This window comes from Fundulus heteroclitus, unplaced genomic scaffold (assembly GCF_011125445.2).
Source record: "Fundulus heteroclitus isolate FHET01 unplaced genomic scaffold, MU-UCD_Fhet_4.1 scaffold_88, whole genome shotgun sequence".
In the NCBI taxonomy this organism is placed as follows: domain Eukaryota; kingdom Metazoa; phylum Chordata; class Actinopteri; order Cyprinodontiformes; family Fundulidae; genus Fundulus; species Fundulus heteroclitus.
This window is the reverse complement of record NW_023397340.1, coordinates 1,119,566-1,146,920: the sequence shown is the minus strand read 5'-3', so window position 1 is coordinate 1,146,920 and position 27,355 is coordinate 1,119,566. Positions and strand designations below refer to the sequence as shown.

Here is a 27,355-nt window from a genome sequence, read left to right as displayed (position 1 = left end):
TTGAAGCCTTCAGTTCGTATTGATGATTAAATTATTATTTTTACAGCACAGTAGTTATTTGTAAATAATACAAAAGCGTTTATATAGTACTTTTTTTGTTAAACAAATGCTTGGGCCTGTAAAAAGGTTTTGTTCTATGGTTTCGATGTACTATGGAGTATTTCATTGTATATAATTGTAAAAAAAATAAAGTTTACTACTTCACAGATTTCGCCCATCATGGTTTCTTTTTGGAACGTATATGTACATATAAATGTGTACATGTACAAATGGTTTGTTTATATAGTAATAAAAAAACTTATAAAAATGTATGAGTGGCTGTGTTTTGAAACATACATACATATACATACATCCTGTCAGAATATTCTATTCTCTTAACTCTCAACCCCACTCTATCATCCATTCTATGTTCATTCTCTCTATCTCTCTGCTCCCTGTCCTTCTCGTCCTCTCTCTCGCCCCAGATAAACATTTGAAACTAATGGAAAACTCCTAATTATTATTATTTTTTTTTTATTGTATTTTTTTTCGTTCTCACTGCTGAAGTATGGAAGCGGCTTCTTAAAAAAAAAAAAAAAAAAAAAGGGCGGAAATCCAATATGGCTGTCCTTGATGTGGGGGGGGCTTGATGTCAAGCCCCGCCTTCCCGAAGGCTGCAGCGGGATGTACTTGCATTTCTCCTTGGCAGTGTTGAAGAAAACATCCTTCATACGAGCCGATCAGCATACCTCGAGTCGCTGTTGCACGTTCCATAGCAACAATGTTTAAAAACCATGGTTTTAGATTCGGAAAAAGCAGTCGTTTACCGAGTAAAACCAAGGGTAACGCACGTCTCTTTTACAGCGACACAGCGGCGGACTATGCAAGCTTGCCCTACTGCGTACCACGTGATGTGACGTCATCGTGACGTTACGTTTTTAAAAATAGCTCGCTCGCGGTACGCCATTAAAGGCTCCTCACTTAAGGTACACTAATTATGCTATGTCCTCTCTTTGTTCTAGCTGCGTCAGTGTTCTCTCTCAGAGAGGTGCAGCTCCAGAAAGATCCAGGACATCGTAAGCTCAGTATTCCCAGCCTTTAGGTAAGAACAGAACCACACATGAACTTGCTTAAACTGACCTCACAGATCATGAAAGCCAGTCATTAAAAAAAAAAAACATGCCGACTGTCTGTTTGGCGGGTCTTATCAAGACAAAAATGATCTAATTTTTGCAAAGTTCTAAATGAAAAGTGAAATTAAAGGAAACGTCAACATCTGATTCACTACGATTGTTATTTAATACTTTTATTTGAAATTTGAGATGCTCAGTTTATAATTTTTTGTTAATGTCATTCAGCAACAAAAAATAGGCCAAACTGGAAAAAGTGTGAAAACTAAATAGACCTTTTGGTGATTTTATTTGAAGTGCATCATTCCACAGTGAAAAGGACAAGTTACTAGTGGGAGGACAACCAAGACAGCTGTCGATCTTCTCAGGAGCGGATCTCCCAGCAAATTCCCCTCTTAGCCCAGTCATCCTGTGGAGGAAGCTCATTTTATTGCTTGAATCTGGATCTTGTTCTTTCGGTCAGACCTTAATTTCATGACCACAGGTGAGGGTAGAACGTGAACCAATTGTAAACGAAAGGCTTTATCTTTCGGTTCAGCTCTTTCTTCACCACAGACGGATCGGTGAAGACTTAGTGTTTGAATAAATATTCATCTGTTTAAGTGGCTGAGCTAATTCAGTAGATTTCCAGTATCATGAGTAGTGAAATGGAAATGGTGTGATGTGTCATCTGATTGTAGAATAAAGCCTCCTTTTTCATCTGCCATAGAAGACAAGTTGAGTCTCTTCATCCCAGGATGACAAAAGTACACTGAGCAGAAAAGAGAAAGACAGTTGATAAATATAATATGTGGCTGCAAAAGAGTTCCACCTCACAGTTCAGTTAAATCAATCATGAAGAATAGGAGGAGTATGGCACTTGTGTAAACCTGCCAAGAGCTGACCAGCATCTCAAACAATAGACCAGCAAAAAGAGGACCGGTGAAGGATGCCACCCTCCACATCTCTTAGGGAGTTTAAGAAACTCAGCTGCACAGATGGGAGAGAAAGCTCTTAAAACAACTGTTACCTGGATTCTTCCCCAGGAAAATTCAAATGAGAGATCAGCCAAAAAGAGAAGGCAACTGTTGAGAAAAGCTCAGAAAGTCAACACCATGAAATCTCCTCGAGGCATGCGGGCCACTTCCCAGGTCAACTAGAACACTGGTCTTTGTTCTGATGAATGGAAAATCTGGCTTTTGGGCCCTCAGAATATGCACTAGGCTTAGCAAACACTGCTAAACATCACAAACACAGTATCTCTATGATGAAGCATGGAGATGGCAGCATTATGCTCTGGGGAATCCCTCAGCCAGGAGGAGCTTTAAAGGTAGAAGGAGACATTAATGCAGAAAAATATGATCACATCCAGGAGGATGGGCCCAGATAGTTTGCAAGAACATATTTCAACTTGGGGTGAAAGCAACAAGGTAAAGGTTCTGAAGTGGCCAAGCCAAAGCCCAGATCGTAGTCCAATCAAGAATTAGTGGCTGGGGCAGAAAGCAGCTGTTTATGCACCATAAACAACTCAATGTGATCTCAGGAGCCAGACAGCAAATGTAAAATAAACTGAATCTGAATTCATAAACTCTACGAGAACACTGGTAAACCAGTTCCAAGACAAACGGAAACGTTTCAGGTATGTTTTTAAAGAAATGATGTATGAGCTAAAAAATATTTTTTTAGATACATAATCAAAGCTGAGTACTGGGAACATGGGCTCAGGTAGTGGACTTACGTTTTATGTGGAACATTTCAAAACTTTATCCACCCCCCACAACTTTCATTTTCCTCAAATGATGTACAGGAGGTGGGATGTTCTGAGGCAGGAAATGCCTCACAATATCGTAAAAATTAAAATGGGGATGGATGATTTTTACATCAGAGTCCGCTGCACCTGAAAGGCTGAGCTCCGCTCTTCTGTGGAGTTATTTGGATTGCCGTTTTTAAACGGAGCTTTAATGATTACCTCGTCAAACAAATAATCTATCGCTATTGCCCGTAAATGATTTATACATACAGCTACCTGGACTTTCAGTTACTATGGCAGACTGAAAACGATCAGATTTAAAGATGAGGCTGGGAGGACATTTTATTTGTTTATTGTTTTACCAATAAACCACACACAGCTCCTGCCCTCTATGCTGCATCACTGAGCCACTGAGGTGGGTGGACAGGTGGAATAAGTGGTACTACTACACCAAGCGTCAGCATCACGCCTAATTAACAAAAACTATTAAGGTAAACAACTGAAAATAAAGCTGTAGTAAAACGGTGTCATGTTTTGGCCCTGATGCAGAAACACTCGACAACTAGGATCAGTTTCGACAGTTTATTAGAGGACTTAGGGGAAACGCTTGCCTAAGGGAACGACGAAGGGAGTGACGGGGGTGAGACCCGTCTGGTCACCGGAAGGGAAAGGAGATCGATTAGGAGGTGGATGGTCAAAACAGCGGGGGAACTAACTGAGATAGTAAGCTTACCCACCGGACACAGCACCAAGATTGGAAGAGGGACAGAGCGGACTCAGCGAGCACGTCGAGGCTGGAAGCAGGTGCCCAAAAGACCGTGCGGGACTGGGCCTAGAGGTCGGTCCGAACAGCGCCAATGATCCAGGATCCGGGGCCGCAGGAGGAACCAGGTGGGCTTGGAGATCCACAGCCTTGGAGCCGGCAGAACAAAGTAGCTTCAGATAATTGAAGGCACGGGAGCGGGTCCACCAAGGAGGCGATTTGGATTCACGAAGGGAAGCCACGATGGTTAACACTCTGGCATCCTCCTGCTGTCCGTACGCTGTTCTTATAGCGCGATCAGGCGCCTGCTGAACCAGCCTCAGGTGTGTGCGCCCCGCCCACCAGTCACTGTGAACACCTGTGGAGAAAGCAGAACCGGCAGAAAATGCACGGCTCTGCTGACTGAGTCCTGACAAACGAGACACACCTTGATGTGAACACTCACATAGTCTTGCCAGTCCACTGAAATATCTCTAAATAGCTTTACCAGCGAGTTCGTTTTTTATTTCGTACAGTACTTCTTAAAAAAAAAAATTGTGTGCACATCTGCTTTTCGGCACTCTACATAGATTTTCCAGATTTGCACACTGAGCTGTATTACAGCAGCAACGGCTCCTCTGCTGACCAGAGGAGCTGTGGACAGGACGAGGTTCGAACTAAGATCTTTAACACAAAAGTAGGAGGTCTTAGATCTGTAAAGCCCCCAGTCAGGAGTTTCCAATTTGTGCACCAGCAGTATGGTAATAGTTTCTTCTGCCACCAATGATGTTCATGGCCTGAATGAATTATAATACACAACAATGCAATAAACACGGATGTGGTTGAACTGTAGCACAATGTGAAACTATGCAAGGGGCATATTGAATCGTTTTGGAATGCCACCCACATGCATAGTGAAGAGTCTTGAAAAGTCATAAAGATCTATTTTGATTGTATTAACTTTAATATATCCTCTCCAGGGCCGAGGAAAGGAATCGAAGACAAAGCATCTTCTAGAGATCGCAGAGGAGAGGAGGGAAGATGTGAATGGAGAGGAGCTGCCTTTCAAATCCAGACCACCAAGGCCAACAAAGCTTAACATATTGAAGCAAGCATCCCCAACACACACACACACACAATCATAAGGACAGCTTGCTCACACCTTTCCATGGCAGCTGAACATAAAGGCCAAAGTCTCTCTGAAGATAAACTTGTTCTGCACTTAAGAAGACCTTATTCGCTCTCCTTCCGCACACACATACACACAATCACGCTCACAGGCACGGATACGTTGAAACACTTTTGCACTTATAACAAACACTGCACGTGCTGCCAGAACATGATTGCACATATCAGAGATATTTGTTTTCCCCCTTTAATTCCTCTGAACAAAGAAGGCGCTTCAAAATACCTAGCCCCCGCCTCTCTGATACCACCACACATGGGGCAAGGGTCCGGGGGCTGCAACAACAACACCACCCAGGTTTTTAGGAGCAATCTAATTCTGGAGGTGGTTTAAAAAGAATCGAACTAAGGGAAAACGTAGTTAATGCAAGAACTAAAAAATATTTCAATAAAGTTTATCTTATGTAAGATTTTCAAGCAGTTTGAAAACATCATTGTTGCTATTCTTAAAAAGCCACCTAAATTCTAAAACATGCCTCGAGAATGTACTGGAAACTGAAACAAACGAGCATGTTACGGTTCTCTGGGTGCGGGGATAACGCCAAATATGCCTAAGCCAATTTTTCGGTTCTCTTCACCACATCTTCCACAGGTTCTGCCTCTGCCTTTCTTTCTGCTCTCTGACCGCTGGGCTTCTGCTGCCCTCAGGCCTTCCTCTGCAGCGCAGTGTTGATCACCTAGTGACTGCTGCTCAACCAGCATTGTTGTAAGCAGCATTATAGGGACATTCAGTGAAAACACAAGCTAAATTGTGGCCTGACAGTTTCAAATATCCATCTGTAAACTAACTGTGGACAAATGTACTGCCTGTGGTTTACAGGTAAGTCAGTTTGATTGTAAAGGAAAAGAAATTTGTGGCACTAACGTTGGAACAAAACAGGGATTCTCTTGAAATCACTGACATTTGTGTTGAATGAATGTATTTTTCTATGTCTATTAGTATGAACTATTTATATTAATTGCTAGCACAAATACCATTGTTGAGCTTGTTTATTTAAAATGTTTTTTTGAGATTATGTCAAGGCAGAGCAAGTTTATTTATATAGCACTTTTCAGGAACAAGACAATTCAAAGTGCTGTACAGGGACAGAAAAACATTACAGAGGGAAATATTTACATAGGAAAAGAAAAACATTACATTAACAAAGAAATAAGCTAAGTAAGACCATGATTAGACTGTTTCACTGGAAGAAGCTTAATCACTAACATTCAAAGCTAAATTGTTTCTATTCATACATTAACAAACAAACAGAAAGCATAAAATCACAGGACTTAATTGTTTCTATATAGAAGAAGAAATAAACTGGTAAATCCTTGTTTTTGGCTAAAGATGTCCAACTATCTTTAGCCAAAACAAACGATGAACCAAAGTCTTAGGGCTCTATTCCACAAAAGCAAAACTAATTGTGAAAAAGGATTTAAAAAGATTAATTAAGCAAGGAAATGTTGCAGTTTTTTTTTTTAATACTGCAAAGCTTAATTGTCAAGTTAGAACTAGTACAAAGCCAGAAATATGTACATATATTTTTCTTGTTAATAAAGATCTAATACAACTAGACATGCAGCAAGATGTTGGCACATGACCAGAATCAGCCAACTTTCTGCTTGGTCAGCTTTAACCAATAATCTGCAAGTCAAAAAATCAAATCCCAAATCTTTTTCTGGGTCACTGAACGTGTCGTGCCTGATCCAGCCCTCGGGATGTGTGAGGAAAATGTTGGCTTTTTTTGTAGCAGTGAGGTTGTTTAAAAATTAAATCCGACGGACCTGAGAGAGTCCGCACAGAACCTGGTGTACACGTCTCCATTCTCTACGTAATACACCACAGAGCCTGCAGCTTTAGTAATGCTAGCTGGGCTTATCACTGATATAAGATGCTAAAGGCAGTTTAAAATCCCAACGATGCCATCGTTTTGTCTGTGATTTTAATTAAGTTAACTCTGTTTTACACCAGCTGGTCTCAGTCACATACAGCCCACAAAGACCGCTCACGGCAAAGAGGTTAGAACTCTGTTCCCATTGCTTTCAGTGTTATAGTCTGGGGATTTCAATCAGAATTAGGCAAAATCAGTAGTGTCAGGTCAAAACTTTACAACTAGCAAATGTCAAAAATGGAGCACAAAATTATCATCAGTGCATTGCTGAAGAAAATGTCTTGGTTCCTGGGTGAAAAAAGGCAGTGGGGCGATTTTTTTTTTTCCCTGAAGTTACTTTAAGTTCCCTTTGAGTAACTGCACATGCGCAAGACTTACCTGCTCTTCCACTGCCCAGAGGGATCGCGTAAAACAGACGTGACCAGACGTTCCCGATTTGTATGACCTGTGCACGGCAAAAGCTGTCGGCGGAAACGTCCCCCATTTCAGTGTATCATGTTGGAGTAAAAAAGTTTACCGCTGGGCGCGCTCGTGGTAAGCGGGTAGCGCAACCCATATACGGAGGCCTTTAGTCCTCGACGTTGACCTGGGTTTGAATCCGGGTCATTTTCCGGCCCCTCTTCCACCCCCTTCCTGCCTACTGTCATAAAAAGCGAGCCACTAGAGCTGTGAAAAAAAAAAAAGTTTAGCACAACAGTTTAGCAGTGTCCTGCCGCTGTCCCAACGTAGAGGAGCTGAGCCAAAGGCGCCTTCCCGATCAGGCAGAACAAACCAACCCGCAAACAGAGATTCTGACAGAGAGGTTTTACAAAGCTATTAACTGACCTGCATGGATACCAATCTTAGCATCTTAATGCTGTATAAATTCCTGGGGGGGGGGGTCACAATGGCTACTCTGAGTGGAGCCAAGACCAAAACTGACTTCTAGGATCCTTACATTACTCCAGTCTCAAAAACATCATACCTGAATAACATATTTAAATTAAAGCTTAGCTTTAGCTCCCAGGAAATACTCACCTGTATGTGTACTAAACAAAGAGTTGCCCCCTGCAGGTAACTGCTCCTCTTTAAAAGCATCTGGAGATTTTGTGGAATGCTATTTATTTATTTTTTTCAATCAGTTTATAGATTTATTTATACGCTAATTACCAACATACGTTTTTCCTAGGATAGATAGAAAAATTGTTTCAAAACATAGAAGATAAATAAATACATGTCTCTGTTTGCCCTCTTATCTGACATTAAAAAGGAAGATAACTACTTGACAGGATCAGCTACCTTTAAGGGTTGTTTTCTTTTCTTCAGTAAGATTTCACATATTCAAACACTCCAGGCACCAGGTTTATTTTGGAAAAAGGCGAAATGCTGCTCAGACACTACCAGTCAAAGCTGTGGACTGAACTTTGCCATTCAATGGCTTTCCCCTATTTTTCTACAGTGAAGACATCTAAACCATGACTCAAGGTATATAGAACTACCCCACTACCCCCCGAAATGGTTTTCTAGCTTTTCTTCGAGTAGTTCCCAGAGGTAGTAGGGAAAATTAAGACAACCCACTGAATGAGAAGGTGGGTCCAAACTTATGACTGGTAAGGTTTAAAAAAGAAAAGGTCTAATTTCCAGAGGAAGTCTTTAGGCCACCAGGTAACATTTTGTCCCACTGAAAAAAAAACTAATGTCTAACTGAAAAGTGTCAAGGTGTTTCAATAAAGCTTATAAATATGAAGTAATCAAAGCTATAATGATGATGGTGTGTTATGTGATTGTCCTTCATTTTAAGATTCAGCTTCTGTCCGTGTAACCTGGGGGGGGGGGGGGTTGACTAAACTCTTTGATAGCAAAGAAAGGCAGAAGGAACCTGTGGAAAAGAAGCCAACTCAGATACAATCCAGTTACATGATTTTGTGTAGATATGGCACCACAGTTAAGGGAATCCTCCGTAGTTCAGTTTGAAATTTGTCAAGTCACTGTAGCCCTGAAGTTGCACATATGGGCACACTAGCAGTCCCAACATTAAACTGGTAGCTTTACATTTTACCTCCACTGACAAACTTCCACCTTGCCATGAAACCTGACTTTATTGTAAATATGAATCTCAACTGATAAAACCCGTACATGCGGAGAAACATGCCTTTCTTCAGAACCCCCTGTGCTTTGAGGCAGGGTGTGGTCCCTTTCACCTTTCCAGTGTTAACAGTTGAATTTCATTCCAGTCCTTTGAAGTTGCCTTAGTAAGCTGTGCATGAAGTGTTGGCTTGTGAAGAGTCTCTAATTGATCTAGTGTAGCCGGTGTTTTGGGAGACCTTTACTCTTGTGTCTGTAAATACTTCCTCTTTAGTCTCCTGTTTGCACAAACCAAAAGTGTCCTCTACAGCCTGCTTCCTTCCCTTTTGTGTATCCTTCCTTACACCGTTCCTAATTATGACCTGCTGACCTTCTGAAACTCCTTGTTCCCTAACCAGTAAAGCGGGAAAAGGTGTTATTCAGCTGCCTTTTAGAGGCAATGTGCATTGAACCGGAATCCCCACCTCTCCTGATAGAGTTCACAGCTGTGTCCCAAGCAGCTTTTAGCTAAAGTTACATAAGATTCATTAGATTAAAACATCTGGTAGATAGAAGCAGGATTTTAAATTAAGAGACTCCAAAATGCCAACATTTTGCATGTTTTTGAGTCCTAGTGTATTAAATTATATTGTATATACCTTTTGAACTTAAAGTTATTCCTAAGGTGAGAAACTGATGTAGGTTTGTTGAAAATGTGCAGCTGAAGTAATAAGCCGATCATCTCTTATAAACACCGTTTCCTGATGATGTCTAAAGGAGCAGTATGTCGTATCTAGCGCTATCTAGCTGCAAAAACGTTGAAAACTAATGGAATACCCACCCTCTCATTTCCAAACATACATAGGGAAACAATTAAGTTAGCTAAAACACGTAAAAGAACAAACAAAAGAAACTTAAGCTCCTGTTTCATTGATGTTATTTGGCTGCTAGAAAAAAAACCTTTTGGAAAAGAACAAGCAGATAGTGAAAAGCTACTTTTTTCTTGCAGAGAATATCACAAAAGGCTAACTCTGGAACTTTGCAAAACAGGCACAAAGGAAGACATCTGGGTCAGTTTCTTCAGAATGATTTTATTTGTGGAGACGCTAGAACAAAAGCTGTTGGCCAGATATTATTGGTCCTCTATGGCTTTTTGAGGACAATTCACCAATTTTAAATGGCATCAGAAAGTCTTTATGATATTCTTCATTCAAAAAAGAGCCCTATATCGCATCTAAATATGCCAATTAGACAGATTTCAGGATGCTTCCTCTGGGAAATCACTGTACTGTTGTCCTTATACAAAATGATCTTAAAGGAATTCAAAAGAGACTTTTAATTAGAGAAAAGGTGGATGTTATAAAAGGCATTTGTTGCTATTCACTATATAACAGTGTGGCTATAATTTGCAGTATGACAATACAGGCTCAATCTAGTTGCAGGAAGGACTGGAAAACAGCAGCATGGAGGTTCATCCTCCCGGGAAGTATTTTCATCGAGCAGTCAAGCTAAATAATCCGCAGACAAGTCGGTTCTTCTTCCTCCACTTTGCAAATCTGCTCTACTTTTGATTTGGTGAAATCTCATCAAAGTTTCTGGTTGTAACCACGTGACTAAATGCTTCAAATTTAAAGGTTGTAAATACTTTTGCAAGGCACAGTATGTCTCAAGTAAAGGGGAAGTTAATTTTGAATTTAGTTACACATCTTCCCTGTCTCACGGTCACTGTTGCAGGATTAGAATGGAGGAAAAGCAGTTTAAGCAAGAACACAGCTTCAAGCTGACAGGGGGATAAGGAACAAATTCAATAATTGTGTCGCCCTAGTGTCAGACAAGTAAAATCTTTAATTTCATATTAAACAGTTTAAACAAGTTTGAACATAAACTATAGATAATAATAATAATAATAATAATAATAATAATAATAACGAGGTAGACATGTTCGTAATTTTACACAGAATGAATAACTAGGGCTTAGCACAATTGGCTACAGACTTTTCTGGTGGTGGACTTTCATGATCAGGATCACTGGTATCCCAATCTGGATACAGTAAGTCCTCCTTGTCGACAAGAGAAAGCATGCTCTGCCATCCGCTGCTAACATATCCAGCAACTCCTCAGCAGTGAGAAAAGTCATGTTCTTCCTTGCCATTATTCTCTGAAATGTAATAGATGACAAAATACGAGTCAAACTACTGAGCAAAAAAGAAACCTCCCCTATGCGCTTGGCATACGTAAAAAGCATTCCTTATACTGTGTTCAGGTTACACAGTTTAAGGAGCTTCAGAAGCTGTGAATTCCCTGTATTTAGCTTGACTCCTCCATGAGAAATCCTCACAGATTCTTCTATCTAGGTTTCCCCTGAGTGGTGTGGTGTCCACTGCAAGCTTTATATAATGACTCCTCATTCGTACTCCATTCAACCACTCCTGAAGTAGTTCCTTTTAATTCCTGTAAAGCAGGATTTCCCAAAGTGCACCCCCTAGCTTCCACTAGGTGGTGTACAAACACTGACGCGGTATGTCACTGCGCTGCAGCTGCTGGGGGGGATTAGTTTAGACGCGATTTAATGATTATACCCACACACAGATTTAAAATACTTCAGATTCAGACAGGTGCAGACTGCACCGTGCAGTTCATTTTAACGAGGCAGTTTTAGCGCATATTCCATATTCAGACAGAAACGGGCTTGTGGAGCCGAGGTGTGTTGCCGTGGGCGTGTTTACCTGCTGAAGGTAACCGCTGTGAAATCGCACCCAGTATATATACTGGATGCGATTTGCCGAGGGGGTGGGATTTACCCCCTCTCTGTTTGTGATTCTGATAACATTGCAGAAACCCAACCCATAAACCGTACTTTAATGCTTATTCATTTGTTTTCTCTGTATTTGACAAACTAAGGCTGAATTATGTTGCCAAACGAAGGACCTGGAGTTACTAAACAGTTGCTAAACAGTCTCATTTGGGGTACTAAGCTCCTGCCCAGTTGCAAGCAAGGTGTAAGACTGGAATGACCTGGAAATTTAAAACCTTTTTCCAGGCTTAAACTGTATGAATATGGATATAAACAGCAAGCAAAAATATTGTTGTTGGTGTGAAAGCTCAGAATTAGATGTGTGAGAGAGAGAGTGAAAAAAACGAACAATAAAACTTATGACTTTATTGAAATGTAAAATTTGTACTAATTTATATGTATATGCCTAATACCATGTCTATCTTTGTTTAAGAGCCAAAAAAATATATTGGCATGGTATTTATTACACATTGTGTAAACATCAGGGCGTCATGATTCGTCATTTAGCCATTTGGCAATAGATGTTTTCATTCCAATTCTCAAAAGTGCTTGAAAAATAACAAAATACATTTTTTTTGTACAAGCATGTATTTTATTAGTGTCATTTATTGCAAAATTGCACATTAAAATGCCCAAAATAAGCTATTACACTTTCAGAAATAATAGGATAAAACATGCAATTAATTTGCAATTAATCTCAAGTTAACTATCGACATTATGTGATTAATCAATTCAAATAAAAAATTTTAATCGTTTGACAGCCCTAATATAAATACATGTCTTGTGTCCTTCACATTTGTTAATTAAATTTTTTGTTGTCTGTTTTTAAAGAGTATTAATATGTTTTCTGCTTGAAGCGGTTTAAAGTAAACTAATACCCACTCCCGAGCCCAGACAGTAGATGGCGCAAGTTTAAAAACAATAGTCTAACCTACTTCATCTAGCTATTTACCTGAAAGAGCAGCTGCTAGCTAACCAAGTAATGAATGAGAACGTGTGGCAGCATGAACGTATTTCATATATATATATATATATATATATATATATATATATATATATATATATATATATATATATATATATATATATATATATAATAAAAATATTATTATTTTTTTTAATCTTGGGGGTGCATCAACCCGTCTGCGACATGGGAGGGGGTGCGCGGCTAAAAAAGTTTGGTAACCCCTGCTGTAAAGGAAACAATCCGTCTGCAGTCTCTCATGTTTGGAAAGTAAACAACCATGACATTTTATCAGTCAGTCAGAACAGAAGAAATATTTGGCATGAGTCTGCAAGTGACTTCAAGTAATACCTTGTTAAGTTTTTGATGGCTTGTGTAAGATTATTTGATCAACGGTCATATGACACAAGTGAGAGAGAAAAGGGGCTTCTTTGAAGATATTTGTTTGAGGAAACGTGAAAGAATATAACAAGTAATAGGAGAATGAACAGAAAAATGAATAGCCCTTTATACTTTTCCTCTGATTTTTGTCATACTTAATGTTTTAGATCATCAAAAATATTTTGTCTGACTAAAAACTAACAAAATCCAATCCAAAAATGCTTTGAAACTAACCTGTGAAGGTTAGGCGCTGTGTGGAAGAAAATCTTTGGCCTGTTATTGACCATTGTCAACAACATGTTTGGGTTTCATTTCATTAGCCAAACCAGGCCTGATGGCTGCCAGCCTGTGTGAATCGGTAAAACACATAAATACAACCTTTCTGACAACAGGAAGTAGAGTAAAAGATCTAAAGACTCAACACATCAGGACCTCCATCTAGAAATATTCAAGAGCAGATGAGAAACAGAGACACAGACATCTGTCAATTCAATTAAGTTCATTTATATAGCAACAAATCACAACAAATCCTGTAAAGGTACTTTACTAAAACACAAAAAATAAACAGAAAAACATAATTTATGTACAGAAATACATTGCAGTAATTACTTCTCCTGAATGAGCATGTAGCGACAGTGGACAGTCAATTGCAGCAAGTCAGCCCATCAGCAATCCCTCATACTGAGCATCCATGTAGCGACAGCAGAACAAAAAACACCCCTTTAATAGGAAGAAAGCTCCAGCAGAACCTGGCCCAGTTTAAGCAGCCATCTACTGCGAAGTCTGGGGCCTTAGGGGATAGAGTGTACACACAAAAACAATGACAGAAGCTGTGATCCTGGAGACCATTTGTAGGTGAAAGCAAAATTAGAGCCTTAATGGCTGCAGTGACTCCTTTGGTGGCTTCACCTGGGAGAGAAACCACTAAACAGATGAGGACTGAGACAGCACTTTCAGGTAAGCTCTGATGTTGCCCGTTCTTGTTAGGAACGTGAATCAGGCAAACCCAGTATTCAAACCAAACAAGTGAGGTTAAGGCAAAAAACAGGATTTTAATAATGAAAACAGGGACAGGCGGGCTCAATAGTCAAAAGGGCAGTCCAAAATCCGGTACAACAAAAAGCAGTCCAAAATAGGCAGAGGTACAGACAGGGCAAAGCAAGCTCGGATAACCATGGGACAGAAACTAGTCGGTAAACCGGTAAATCAGTCAGACAGGGCAGGAAAAACAGATCAGGGAACAGGCTGGCTCAGAATCAAAGGCAATCGGGTTTGCATCAACAGGTCACACAAGAAAGGAACGCTGGAACAAAACTCACCGTGGCTCGTTAATGATCTGGCAGAGAACTGAAGACCGAGGCAGAACTATATAGTGGAGTGAGCAGGTGAATGGGAGTGAAGACTAATTACAAGTGACAGGTGGAAACTGAACTGAACTGATTGGCTAGTGACTGGAGGTGAGCTGGCAGGTGAACAGAACTGAGCTAAAAGCTTACAGAACCCCAACAGATAGTATAAAACAAAGAACAAAATCAAACCACAACAAAACTCAAACTATTCCATAATTCAAACTTAAGACAGAACCTAAAATCATGACAGTTCTAGCCCCTAGTAAACATTTGACTGGTTGCCGGTGTTTCTTAGGGTATGTTTCCGACTGTGGAGCTGTGAGAGACCAGAGTCGACTTCTCAGCAAGTGTGTCGCTAAGCAGGGAAAATCTGTAAGAATTGCAGATAGAGTGAAAGAGGAACGGGCCTAGGCTGGTATAGACTAGGCTTCTTATGTACCTGGCTCTGCTGGAGGAATGCAATGGGGAACTACCCCATGGCCTATAATTCAGACAGCTTTGCCTCCAAAACTACTAAAAACTACATTTATTACTTTACTATTAACAATACAGGAAGCAGAGGAATAAACAACACAGTGGAAGAGAGAGGAGTATACTCCGACGGAGAAATCACAAAAGACACAGGGTGGTTAGCCATGGTAGTTCCAGAGCTAACACCAAGTGACCCTGAAACAAACCAAGAAAAAATGTGTGTAACATGAAGGGTTCCCAAGCGTAAAGATTGGCAACAAAAAAGTAGTGTTTTAACATGCTTGTGTGTCAGAGGTGGGTAGAGTAGCCAGAAATAGTACTCAAGTAAGAGTAACACTGCTTCAACATATTTTTACTCAAATAAAAGTAAATCATGTTTAAAAGTAATCGGCCAAGTAATTACTCAAATAAGAGTAAAAATGTATTCAGTAAGAAGGCTACTTAAGTACTGAATAACTAATCATAACAACTGATGCCTTAATATTTAAAAATGATGTAATCAGACAGACAAAAATATAAGGTTATGTGCAAATTCTGGTATTTTAAGCACAAATAAAAAAAAATACAAAGAATAACATAGTTACAAAACAACAAATTCAGGCAGAAGAAACATTAAACTTGAAGGCAATATTTACAGCAGTCAATGTATACAGTTTGTTTGAACAGTGCAAAGTACTTCCAATGACAATGTCCACTGTTTACTGTATGTTTATTCGATCTTCAAATACCTCAATGGGATACAATGAGTCTCACTTTAAAATGAACTCTAGAATTTTGTCTGTCTGGTACATTTTTTGTAGAACAAGTCTGTTCTTTATTTGTGAAGTTACTCACAGTAGGTAGAGTAGCCAGAAATATTACTCAAGTAAGAGTAGCGATACTTGAACTGAAGTAAAAATAAAAAGTACAGTGTAGCAAAGCTACTCCTAAAAGTCAATTTTGTTAAAAAATGTACTCAAGTAAAAATAATCTGAGAGATCAAACAGACCCACCATGCACAACAGGAGGTGATGTGATACCCTTACTGGTTTGGAAAGGGCTACAAAGCCATTCATAAGGCCTTGGGGTGCCAGTGAAGAGAGCCATTAGGAATACATGAAGAAGTCATGGATCACTGGTGAACCTTCCCAGGAGTTGCTGATACGCCAGCAACTGAGAGCGTGTCAGCGACTCATCCAGGATTGTTGCCAGAAGGAGTGGCACAACCAGTTCTTAATTTTAGGGGCTGTTACTCTTCCTGGTTATTCCAAAAAAAGGTAAAAAAAAAACAAAGCAACTGGACTTGTTTTCCGTAGTTCAAAACGTTTCGCTTCCTCTCCAGGAAGCTTTCTCAATTCAAAAAGTCTGAAGTAATGTGGAGTAACAAGCTTTATACAATTGGCAAACAAAGGCCTTGTAATGGCTTAGATAACATGCAAATTCAACAGAAACAGGACCATCCCTTAGTAATGGGCGGTCGTTAAAGCCATTAAGACAGCAGATTGGACTGAAACTGGTCCACTCCCCTGTAACGAGGAGTCGTTAGGGTCGTTATTGGTTTGGCTTAAGCCGGGCGTACACTGTACGAGTTTTTCAGTCGTGGTACTTATATACATCTGAAACTGTGCGACGGAACCGCGGGGTTTAAAAAGTTCACCGCTCACGATCTGTGCGGCGCGACGCTCGGACGAGACCGGACTGCTCACACTGTACGTCGTGTCCCCTCTGGGACCGCTCGCTGTGGTGGCAGAGGCAGGCGAGTGACGGTAGGTGACAGAGACCCAGAGCAGGGGTTCGAGCCCAGCTCTGGCGAGGCCCGCAGGAGGCACCGGGCGTCGGGGGAATGGAGGGGAGAGAGAGGAGAGACGAGATGCATCGCCTGGCCCGCAACCACCCCCCCCCCCCCCCCCCAGCAAGCGGAGGAGTGCCGAAACAGGCGGCCAGCGCGTTGCGCGGACCGCGGAGGAGTGCCGAAACAGGCGGCCAGCGCGTTGCGGGGACCTGACGGCTCGCCCTCCCCAACACCGGCCGGAGGTTGCTTCAGGGACGCCCGCTTCCCTCCCTCCGCTGGCGGGGACGGAGAGGAGAGGAGGGGAGGGCGCCCCCTCGTAGCTCTGCTTGAACAGCAGGATGCGCTCACGAAAACCTCACGACAGCCGACTGAATTTCAAACATGTTTGATTTTCACCGATCGTCCGATTCCTGATCGGGAGGTAGTCGTGAGAAGCCGGTCCCCCCTCCTCCCCCCCTCTACGATCAAGCTGAAATTCGTCCCGATTCAAAAAATGCTCGCACGACTGAAGAATCGGCCCGAAAAGGGGAAAAACTCGTACAGTGTACGCCCGGCTTTAAAGGAACAATGTTTTGATCCCCCGAATGAGGGTGAGAGTTAAGGTGATGGTTGGCCTATGATCCTATGGCTGTGGTGTAAGTTTTTGAGAGTTGAAACCTAAGGCCTCCTCCTCTGTTCAAAGTTGTTTTTTCTCTCTTAACGTAGATGGCTTCCTTCACACCCCTTTCAAACCATCTGTCTTCTTTGTCCAAAATGTGAACATTTTGGTCCTCAAAAGAGTGCCCTTTGTCCTTTAGGTGCAGGTGGACAGCAGAGTCTTGTCCTGAGGAGGTAGCTCTCCTGTGTTGAGCCATGCGTCTGTGGAGAGGTTGTTTGGTTTCTCCACATTAGTCCAGACTTTTTGAATTGAGAAAGCTTCCTGGAGAGGAAGTGAAACATCTTCAACTACGGAAAACAAGTCCAGTTGCTTTGTTTTTTACCTTTTTTTGGAATGACCATGACCTGGATGACTGAGAATCTTCACCAGCACTCTTCCCGGTTCTTGTGGAAAGCCTTTTCCCATAATAAATGGAGCCATTACAGGAAAGATGCATCTGTATTTGTTCAGGGTATCTTTGTCTGTCATTAAAATTTGTTTCATGATAAGTATTTAAGTGTGACAAAAAAAATCTGAATAAACCAGTAAAGGAGAAAACACTCAATTGCAGACTGGTATGTTCAAGTGGTTCTGAGCCAAAAACTAAACCCCGGCATAGTCCTTGGCACAAAGTATTGACACCATGATTCATACCACTAAGGAAGGTTCTGTGTCAGAGACACTTTGCTACCTCTACAGTTCAACTAGGAGAGAGTGGTTTCTACCCCCCACAGGTCTGCCCACCTGTTGGTGAGGGAAAGGAAGGAATCCAAAAGGGAGAGATAAACCTGCTGGAACTTCAGAGGCGTCTATAGCCAGGGATGTTACACTTCCAAGCCTCCCCTCTCCCCTTCCTTCTATGACAGTAATACGTTACTGTGCGTTTAGTTGTGTTAAATGAAGCTATTTTAAATACTGCCCTGGAAAAGAGATAATATATCTATATATACACATTTATAGATGGATATATTATGAAAATAAAATAGAAAAAAATGACAGATGTCTAAATGTTTTATAAAAGATTTGTTTTAGATTTTGAATAAGATGTGATATTTTGTGTGATTTGTCTATTCTGTTACAATGAGAAATTGAATGTACTGTGACTGCCAACAGGCCTAAAACCGATCGAAAAATTTAATATTGGATGAATAAAACATTAATATTACGGAAACAACCCATCTATTGTTGTGTATTTCTTCCTGTTTGTTGTGTTTAACTGTTGCATGTTAAATGACGTCATGATAGGCAGAGTTGTTGCAGTTTCTCCTAAAACAGGATAATTTTGTTCATAAAAAGCTGCAGTAATACAAATGAACAGAAGATGTTACTGTTGGACAACCGTGGGTGAGTAATGCAAACTTGTTTACTCTTGGCAAATGCACAGGTTTGGGTTTGTTTGTGTTATTTTTTTTTCTTTTTTTTTGTTGGAGAGTACCAACCTGTTCTTCAACCTGCATCCCAAAATGTGCACAGGATGAGAAGACAGGCAGGAACCAAGAGCTACTAAAAGATGGTACCATGTAAGACATGTAAGACATTACTACACTGGCTCCAAGTGTAGGAGCACGCCTTTTAGTCTTATTTGTCTAGATCTTGTGTGAAAATCGTCCCACTGCCTCACCAAGTACAGCAAAAACATATAACTGGGACAGAAGGTAGAACAGCTATATTGGAATCTTTTGATAAATCTTTGAGAAGCATTAATTATCCTTTTCAGTTACATTGCACAGTTTTCATCAAATGTTTCTATTAAATCATCATTTACATGATATTGGTATTAATTTAAGGTATTTTTATTTATTTTTTTAGGACGAAATGATCATTAAATGGGCAACCTAAATAAATTTTAAAAGCAAGAGAATATTTTTATCAGTTTAAATTAACTGTAGATTTTATCTAATGAAGGCAGATTCACAATCATCTATGGAAACTCAAATCTATAAATACACTCGCACTTATATTTAAATAAATGCACCATACACCGTTTATTTTAGTTTATTTTTTTTTTGGGGGGGGGGGGGGGGGACCATATCTTTTTAACAGGCTTCTGTTGTAATTCTGGTTGGACATTTATATATTACATATACATTATTATAACTAGTGACTCATGTTACTCTCAGCTACCTTTATAGTTTTACTGCTATAGGCTTAGGTTACTGGAGTATATCAGGATCTAATTTTCTCACTATATTGAGTTCTACTGTTCTTCAATTATGCATTATGTGTTGTCATTTCTGCTTTAACTTTCTGTTCTCTCTCTTTTATCTTCATAGTAGGTACACCTGGTCTGGCGTTCTGTTAACTGTGACATCATCCAGAGAAGACGGCTCACCCGCTACTACCATCTAATGTAGAACAGATTACTGGATCAATGTATGCTTCTGCGCTTTTTTGTTTCTCTTGTTGTGTCTCTGTTCTGTCTTCTGTAACCCCAGTCGGTCGAGGCAGATGACCGTTCATACTGAGCCCGGTTCTGCCGGAGGTTTTTCCTTCCCGTTAATGGGTGGTTTTTCTTCCCACTGTCGCTTCATGCTTGCTCAGTATGAGGGATTGCAGCAAAGCCATGTACAATGCAGATGACTCTTCCTGTGGCTCTACGGTTCCCCAGGAGTGAATGCTGCTTGTCGGGACTTTGATGCAATCAACTGGTTTCCTTATATAGGACATTTTTGACCAATCTGTATAATCTGACCCAATCTGTATAATATGATTGAACTTGACTTTGTAAAGTGCCTTGAGATGACATGTTTCATGATTTGGCGCTATATAAATAAAATTGAATTGAATTGAATTGAATTGAATTGAATTTCTTCTTGGTCAAATTTGTAGAATTTATTCTACTGGTTGGTGCCACAGACAACAGAATGATCTGTGACATTTTCAACAGGATTCAGGTCAAGCTGTTCAAGAAGCTCCATGTAATCTTTCCAAAACCAACTTTGATGTCCTTTGAATTTAATTAAATTAATTTTATTTATATGGCGCCCATTCACAACATATGTCGTCTCAAGGCATTTCACAAAGGAAAAAAAGTGTGATAATACCACACACAACTCCAATGATTCATTTTGTTTACAAGCATTTAGTGATTGAATTGGATTTTATCTCAAAGTTTTTATTAAACACGCAGTCTCCATAGTATTTGGATAAAGGCCCTCCGCTAAGGATGTGTTCAGGTTTTGACAATCCAGCCCAAGATGCCATACTCAGATAAAGGAGAATTGATCACTGTAAAAAAGAAAAAGTTAGTTCAACTCAAAATTTTAAGGCAACCGACTGCACAGAATTTTTGAGTTGAAGGTATCAACTTAATCTTTTAAGTTTGGTAGAACTACACTTATTAAGTTGTGTCAGCTAAGTTTTTCAAGTTCTGCCAACTAAGTTTTTTTAATTCAAGTTACTGGAACTTTCAAGTCTGTAAAAACTTATTATTTTAAGTCTGTAAAAACTTATTATTTTAAGTTCAGATTATCTGTAAAAATGTATTTGAAATGCAGATTACCATCCCCTGTAATAACTTACATTTTTGAGTTTAAATGTACCCCCCCCCCCCCCCCCATTAAATCATCCACTGACAGGAAACCAGTTAAATTTTGCATGTTTATTTGAACCACATTGGCAAAAACAGGTTTACAATTCCATAATGTAAACAAGCAATCTTATGCTTAAAGCAAATCAGGTTTCAGTATATATTTTTTTACTTTCCAACTCCTGTTAAGACCTTACAAATAATGCAATATAGCCAGAGATGACAGGTAACCAGTGCCTATGTGTTCACCAGTCTGTAAATCTACAGCTGAAAATGGGAAAATATCTGAACCTCACTTTAAACATAGCCAAAAATGCAAACATGCTGCTATAACAGTAATGGTGAAGAGTTTGCTACTACTGATCAATACTGAAGTCTCTTGACAGTTATGACAGGTAACCAGTGCCTTTTTTTTGTTTTATCAAAAACACTTTATTAAATGTATGAAAATAATCTACATATGGAGTGCAGTTGCAAAACAAGGAAAGTATGTTATATGTATATACAGAAAAAGTTAAATCAGCTTATCACTAAGGTGTTTTTTTAAATCACAGACACACATTTACTCACATTTTAAAGCTGCCAGAGGATGGCTCATTCTTAGCAGGCACTACACATCAGAGCAGTGAACAATATCCAAGTAATGGCTCGTATAAATGAAATTTTCGATACTGGCTATAATGTTCTGAACATTAACCAGTGCCTAAGTATTCACAAGTGTGTAAATCTACAGCTGAAAATGGCAAATTATCTGAACCTCACTTTAAATATAGCCAAAAATGCAAACATGCTGCTATAACAGTAATGGTGAACAGTTTGCTACTACTGATCAATACTGAAGTGACTTCAGTATTGATCAGTATAGTAGCAAACAAAATATTTGTTTTTAGTCTAAATAAAGCTTGTGTCCAGAACAAATAAGGCACATGTCAATAAGTTGGGGAAATCAAAAGAACATACAAATTATAAGGTGGTCTATGTGAAGACTTGCAAAATATCCAAACATAATAAATGAAGACATAAGAGAAATCTTCCCCATGGCAAATTAATCACTGGTTTAACAGCTTGGTCTTGAAGCTCCGGACACGCTGTGAGCAATTGGTGGACATTTCCATGAAAATGTGCTGGATAGTTTCAAAGGTATACCTGCTGTCTTTTGGGAACTCCATGTTGAGGGCATAAAGCAGGCCAAAAAGAAACGCAAGCGCAGTCGGGGTGTCTGGGATGTCGTTGAGGACAATGGTTTCCTCCAACACGACGGCAATATTAATGACTGCGTCATCATCATCAAGCACTGTGAGGACACCGATCTTGATGCCTTTTGTCTGCTCGTCATCTGCATCAGTTGCCTGACAAAACAAAAACACCACTGAAATAATGTCCTGTAGAAAACTAGTCAATAAAGTGTGATCTCTATTTGTGTATGGCCTCTTTGCTATATAACGCATTCCTAAAAACTGAAGGTCTTCCAAGCTGCACTTACCAGGCATCTAGAGAAAAGCTTCTCAGTATTGTCCCGCAGAAATATGGGAAGACCTTCCACAGCTGTCTGTCTGCGATGACTTGTGATGTCAGATGTCTGTTTTGGAAGATAAATAAATACTTTTGTTTAGCTCTGTGAAATACACTCGTGCATGTTCACTTGTGCTTGTACGTTTTCCATTCGTATTCCCATATCTACAATTGCGCATGTAGGCAGATAAAATATTTGCAGGATTTGTTGGTTTGTGTTTCTTTTTATCTTTTAAGGATAAGTTCACTATTTTGCATTTTGAGCCCACTTTCTGGGTTGTCTTGGATGAAATAGAGTGTTTGCGAACCCTCAACGAACACCACTAACTGCTCAGTGAGTTGCACGTCTTTGAAAACCAATGTTTGGGTTGATTTAAGGACAGGTTTGTGAATGCCCGTAGCTAGCCATCCTGAAGCATGATGGCTTCATGGCTAAATCAGCCAAAAGCTCAAGGCTGGACCAAAACTCAAAATTTCTGTGTCAAACACAATAATTCATCAACCGAGAAAGGGGGATCAAAAGGCAACACAGTGAACGTATACTTTAAATATTAATGTATCAAATAGTCAATCAACATGGAACTCTCTCACCAATGTAGCTGATGCAAAATAATTCTTCTTGATTAATGGTTTAAACATTAGTGGACAAACTGAACAAAAGGCCTTGTAGTCAATATAACAACCTGTTTGTCAAGCATTTCCAAAAGGGTTTCCATCTCTCGAAAGGCACCCTTCCTGGCACGATACAATTTCAGCAGACGAGGGGTGAACATCTCAAGGGCAGTTTTAAATGTTCCCATCAGGTCCTTGGTGGTCACACGAGTGAACTCCTGACAAATCTGAATGAAACAAATGCAATACAAATACAACAAGCTGATTATGTGATTTCATTATTCTAATTAAGACTACAAACTCTCAGCCATGATACTATAATGGAAAAGCCATAACACAAATGTAAACAAATGCACCAAATTCAAGAAAAAAAAGATGCCTTACCTGTTCTTTAAGAAATAGACCGGGCCACCTCTCCAGCACTTCTGAGACCATGGGTTCCATCTCTACAATCTCCATTCTCCTAAAGGAGAATGTGATGTCCATCTTCTGGCTGATGAACTCCATGTCCTTGTTTTTCTTCTTCATGGCTTCAACCAGGGAAGACCTCAGGTCTTCCAAGTCATCCTCAGTGTAGCTTTCAGGATGATCTGGGACATGGTTGACCTCACCTCGCTTTGGTTTTTTCAAGGAAAACCTTCTCTCCGGATCATCATCCCCATCGTCATCTCTTCTTCGCCTGTTGACACCATGATCATCCACCACCTCCCTTCTTGTTCTCCTGTTGACACCAACCTCATTACATCCAGCTTGACGTAGTTTTGTTCTGTAGTTCCCCATCTTGTACTTTATGCTGATTGTCCATCCAGCATATCCAGTACCACCACCAGGCTCTTTGAGGCAGGGATGTTTGTTGACAAGTTCAGCAGCAACAGACTCAAACCCATGCTTGTCAGGGTAGGCTTTCACAGTAAATATTTCTTGTGCCAACTTGTCCAGAATCTCTGTTTTCACATCTCTGGTTACATGTAAACTCTTCCCTGATATTTCGAACGTTTCATTCCCCTTGCGGAGTATCAGTTCAACATCATATGAGAATTCTGGTATCGGGAACGGAGTGGGCCACTGTGAAACGTTCCTCCTATATGTCCGCACAACTGAAGATAAGCTGTGGATTGAGTCTGGAGATCCAATGCTGGCTGTGTCAAGGGAAGAGATGGAGGACGACCGAGTTGGTGTTGGAGGTGGTGGTGATGGCAGGTTCTCATTGCTCCACAGAATATGCAAGACAGCCTTTTCTGAAGGTAACTCTGCTATGTCAATCAGGTTGCAAACTGCCTGGCCAAAGTCAGAGTCTTCATACTGTATACAGAATTCACCCACAAGTTCAAGTTTTTGACACAGTTCATTATACAGTTCCTCTATAGTCTCAGGAGCTTTGGTCAGCCGAATCTTACGGACGAGTTTGGGATTTATGTGGACCAGAAGCAACAAAGCCTGTGAGGACAAAAGAAGAAGATATTTGCACGACTCTTTAAAATGAAACCATATACAATCATGGCCAAAAGTATTGGAAGCGTTGGTTTTTAAGCTCAATTCGCACACTTTTGAAGGTTTTTTGATTAAAAAAAAAAAAAAAAGCTCAATTCAACTGAAACAATTGGTTTCCCCAAATGGTCACAAAATATCACCAAAATACTGCGGTAAGTGAATACTGCACACTCAAAAGTATTGGCACGTTTCACAACAAGTGTCTTTTTTAGACTTTTCATTGTTAAAATCCAGTGCTAAGATTATGGGTAGTCAGACATCAGCTGTGGTAGCACCCCTGAGAAATATAAGCCATATTTTCTATTTGACAAAAATCTCCAGTTTACTCACTATACATCTATGTTGGTTTATACAGTATGAGGTTTTATTCAAGTAGAATCGTGGTTATTATCCTTTAGAAATGGGCTTATACTTCTCAGGAATGCTACCACAGCTGACGTCTGACAACACATAACCTTAGCGGTAGATTGTAACAAAAGCAAAAGACACTGCAAAGACACAATTGAGAGTGCCAATACTTTTGCTGCATTCACTTCCCACAGCATTTTGGTGATATTTTGTGTTGAATTTGAGGCAACCAATTGTTATTTCAGTTCTGTTGAGCTATTGAAAATATCCTGGTTTGGTTATTCCATAAAAAAACACCTTCAAAAGTTTTACTCGAAAACCAACACATCTGGAGGGGTGCCAATACTTTTGGCCATGACTTGAACACTTAAAAAGTCATCAACACATGATAAAATTATGAAAACATACAAACAAAGGTGCTTACCATTTCAAGTTACTGCAGTAGCCAAGTCCTTGGGGTCACCATCAAAGTTCTAGCAACTTGGTATGCAGCCAATGGGTGGTAATCATTCAAAGTCTCTGGATCCAGAATCTCAAAATCTGAGTAACAGTTATCAATGAGTTGGTAAGACCGATAATGTTCCATGTACCAAGATGATAACCTTGCGGTGACAAAATACACTTTCCACCACTTGTCCACCAATATGTGTAGTATTCTAAAGAATTCTGGCAGTCCACTGCATTCACCTGCAGACACTATCATGTCCCTCACATACTGGGTCCCATACAAATGTACTTCTTTGGCAAGAGACACGTCATCTTCGTTTGGGTACTTCTTTTCTAGTGTTGTCCTGAGCTTTTCATCTAAAGATGATATTTTCACTCTATCTACACTACCAACATGCAATTTTGGCTTGAACAACTGCTGTGTGTCAAGAAGATATGCCATGAGCTGTTGATGCTTAGTGGAAAGGGTGAGTAGTACATTCTTAAAACAGTGAGCATCATTGATTGCCTGTTTGAAAAAACTATGCTTAGATTCAAACCTAAATGTCCACAGATCCACTAATGGCCCAAAGCACCGTGTGAGATGCACATAATGATCAATGAAGTGATGTTTTGGTTTCAACTTAAATTCAGGAAAGGTGCCAGTGAGTAACTGTCGATGGTCAGACAATTTATTCCCCAAGTAACATAATGTTCCCTCTGATAACGTAGTAGACACTGAAATCTCCACAATCTCTTTAAGGTCCATTAAAATTTCCCATGACGGCTCTTGCTCAGGTATATAGTTCCCGATCAAAAGAGGCAGCAAACGTAAAAGTGCCCAGTTTTCATGTCCGTTACCGTTTACCTTTCCAGATGCCAGGCTCTTTTTTGTAATTGGCTGTGGCTTGTTGACCAAATCAGAGAATTTGTATGGAAACTGTTTTATGCGGTTATTCAGTCCATCAAATGTAATGAAACCTTTTCTAATCAAGTCTTTCAAACACAAACATAACTCCACTGCGACAACACCTTCAAATAGATCATGCAAAAGATCAGGGGGAAATCCAGTAACTGGGTGGAAGAAAGACAACTTACTTAAAGCACAGGATGATTTAACTCCATTCACACATGGCTTAGGCTTATCACTCAACTTGAGTTGTTCTACAAAAGAATTATGCTGTGTCACAGTTCTTAGTGGAAAGTTCCTTGGCTCACAATTTCCAATTTGGTCTCGACTGATGCAACAAAATCTGCAAAAATTTTCGACATTGAAAGCTTCCTGAAAACCTGCTAAGCTATGTGCACCAAGGTTATCAGCACAGACACAGAACACGGTTCCCTTTAAAAATGTATCTAGGGCCTCAATGTACACTCCTGACTTTTCAAGAAATCCAAGATCCTTAATCAAAGGATAAAGAAAGGCATCATACCCAAATTGTCTGACATCGACAGTTTTTCCAAGACAAGCCAGTTGAATTAGGGGGAGAGTAGAGCGAAACTTGCTTGGTAAATTTAACAAAATCCAATAAACAGCTGTAATTTTATGGATTTTTCTTGAAGATCCCAAAGGATTACACAGTTCCAAGTCATCAATGTAAAGTCCTATAGAGATACTTGCATCTTGCACACCCAGAAGATCATTGTCTTTGTAGTACTGTCCGTCTCGAAAAGAGCAAAATTGACCTGGGTTGTCCCTCTGACTAAACACCAACTTCTCCACACAATCTGGCTGTCTCAACAACGTTTCAAGAACCTGGATGATTGAAACATAAACAAATGTTTGTTTATGGGTTCCTTTATATGTATACTCAGTAGGCTGAATTACAGGGAACTTCTCTTTAAAAAAAACATTCCTCCTGTGATCAGTGGCCAATGCACCCTTTCCTTCAGTGCTCACAATTAATGGATGTTTCCAAGACAGCATCATTAATCTTATTGAGAACACTATCATCTAATTCAACGCCATGTTCAGCAAGCACTGCTTTGATACCTTGTTGAGAGTGGGATTTTGAAAGATGTAAAATGTCATTAAACCCCTCAACTATTTTCTGTACAGCATGTCTACTAACATGTAATTCAGTTTGCATACATAGAAAAAATCCAGCAGCCCTGTGTTCTAGAGTCTCAGCATCTACATACTCCTCCTTTTCTTGGACACCTGCATTTCCAGAACTACTTGGAAGTGTATCTTCCTCACTACAGATATCTAATGGTTGGTCAGAGGCATCTGTTACAGTGGACACAGGCTCATTTTCTAAGTCTGCTCTTAAACAGGTTCTGATTTCACCATGCTTGTGTTTCCTACTTTTGTGTGAACTAAAAGTCTTTAGATTGTTTGTTTTAAAATTACATCTCAAGAAGGGGCAACACACAGTCTCGTGTCTT

General features: G+C 40.0%; 1 protein-coding gene across 1 annotated transcript; it reads right to left on the bottom strand.

Moving 5' to 3' along the window:
• Positions 1–21,627: 21,627 nt before the first annotated feature.
• Positions 21,628–24,165, bottom strand: LOC118556383. The gene is made up of 4 exons (XM_036134663.1): positions 23,087–24,165; positions 22,774–22,929; positions 22,062–22,157; positions 21,628–21,927 (listed from the first exon to the last, which is right to left on the bottom strand). The coding sequence occupies exons 1-4, from the start codon at positions 23,480–23,482 to the stop codon at positions 21,628–21,630; spliced, it is 948 nt and encodes a 315-aa protein (XP_035990556.1). The 5' UTR covers positions 23,483–24,165.
• Positions 24,166–27,355: the final 3,190 nt, after the last annotated feature.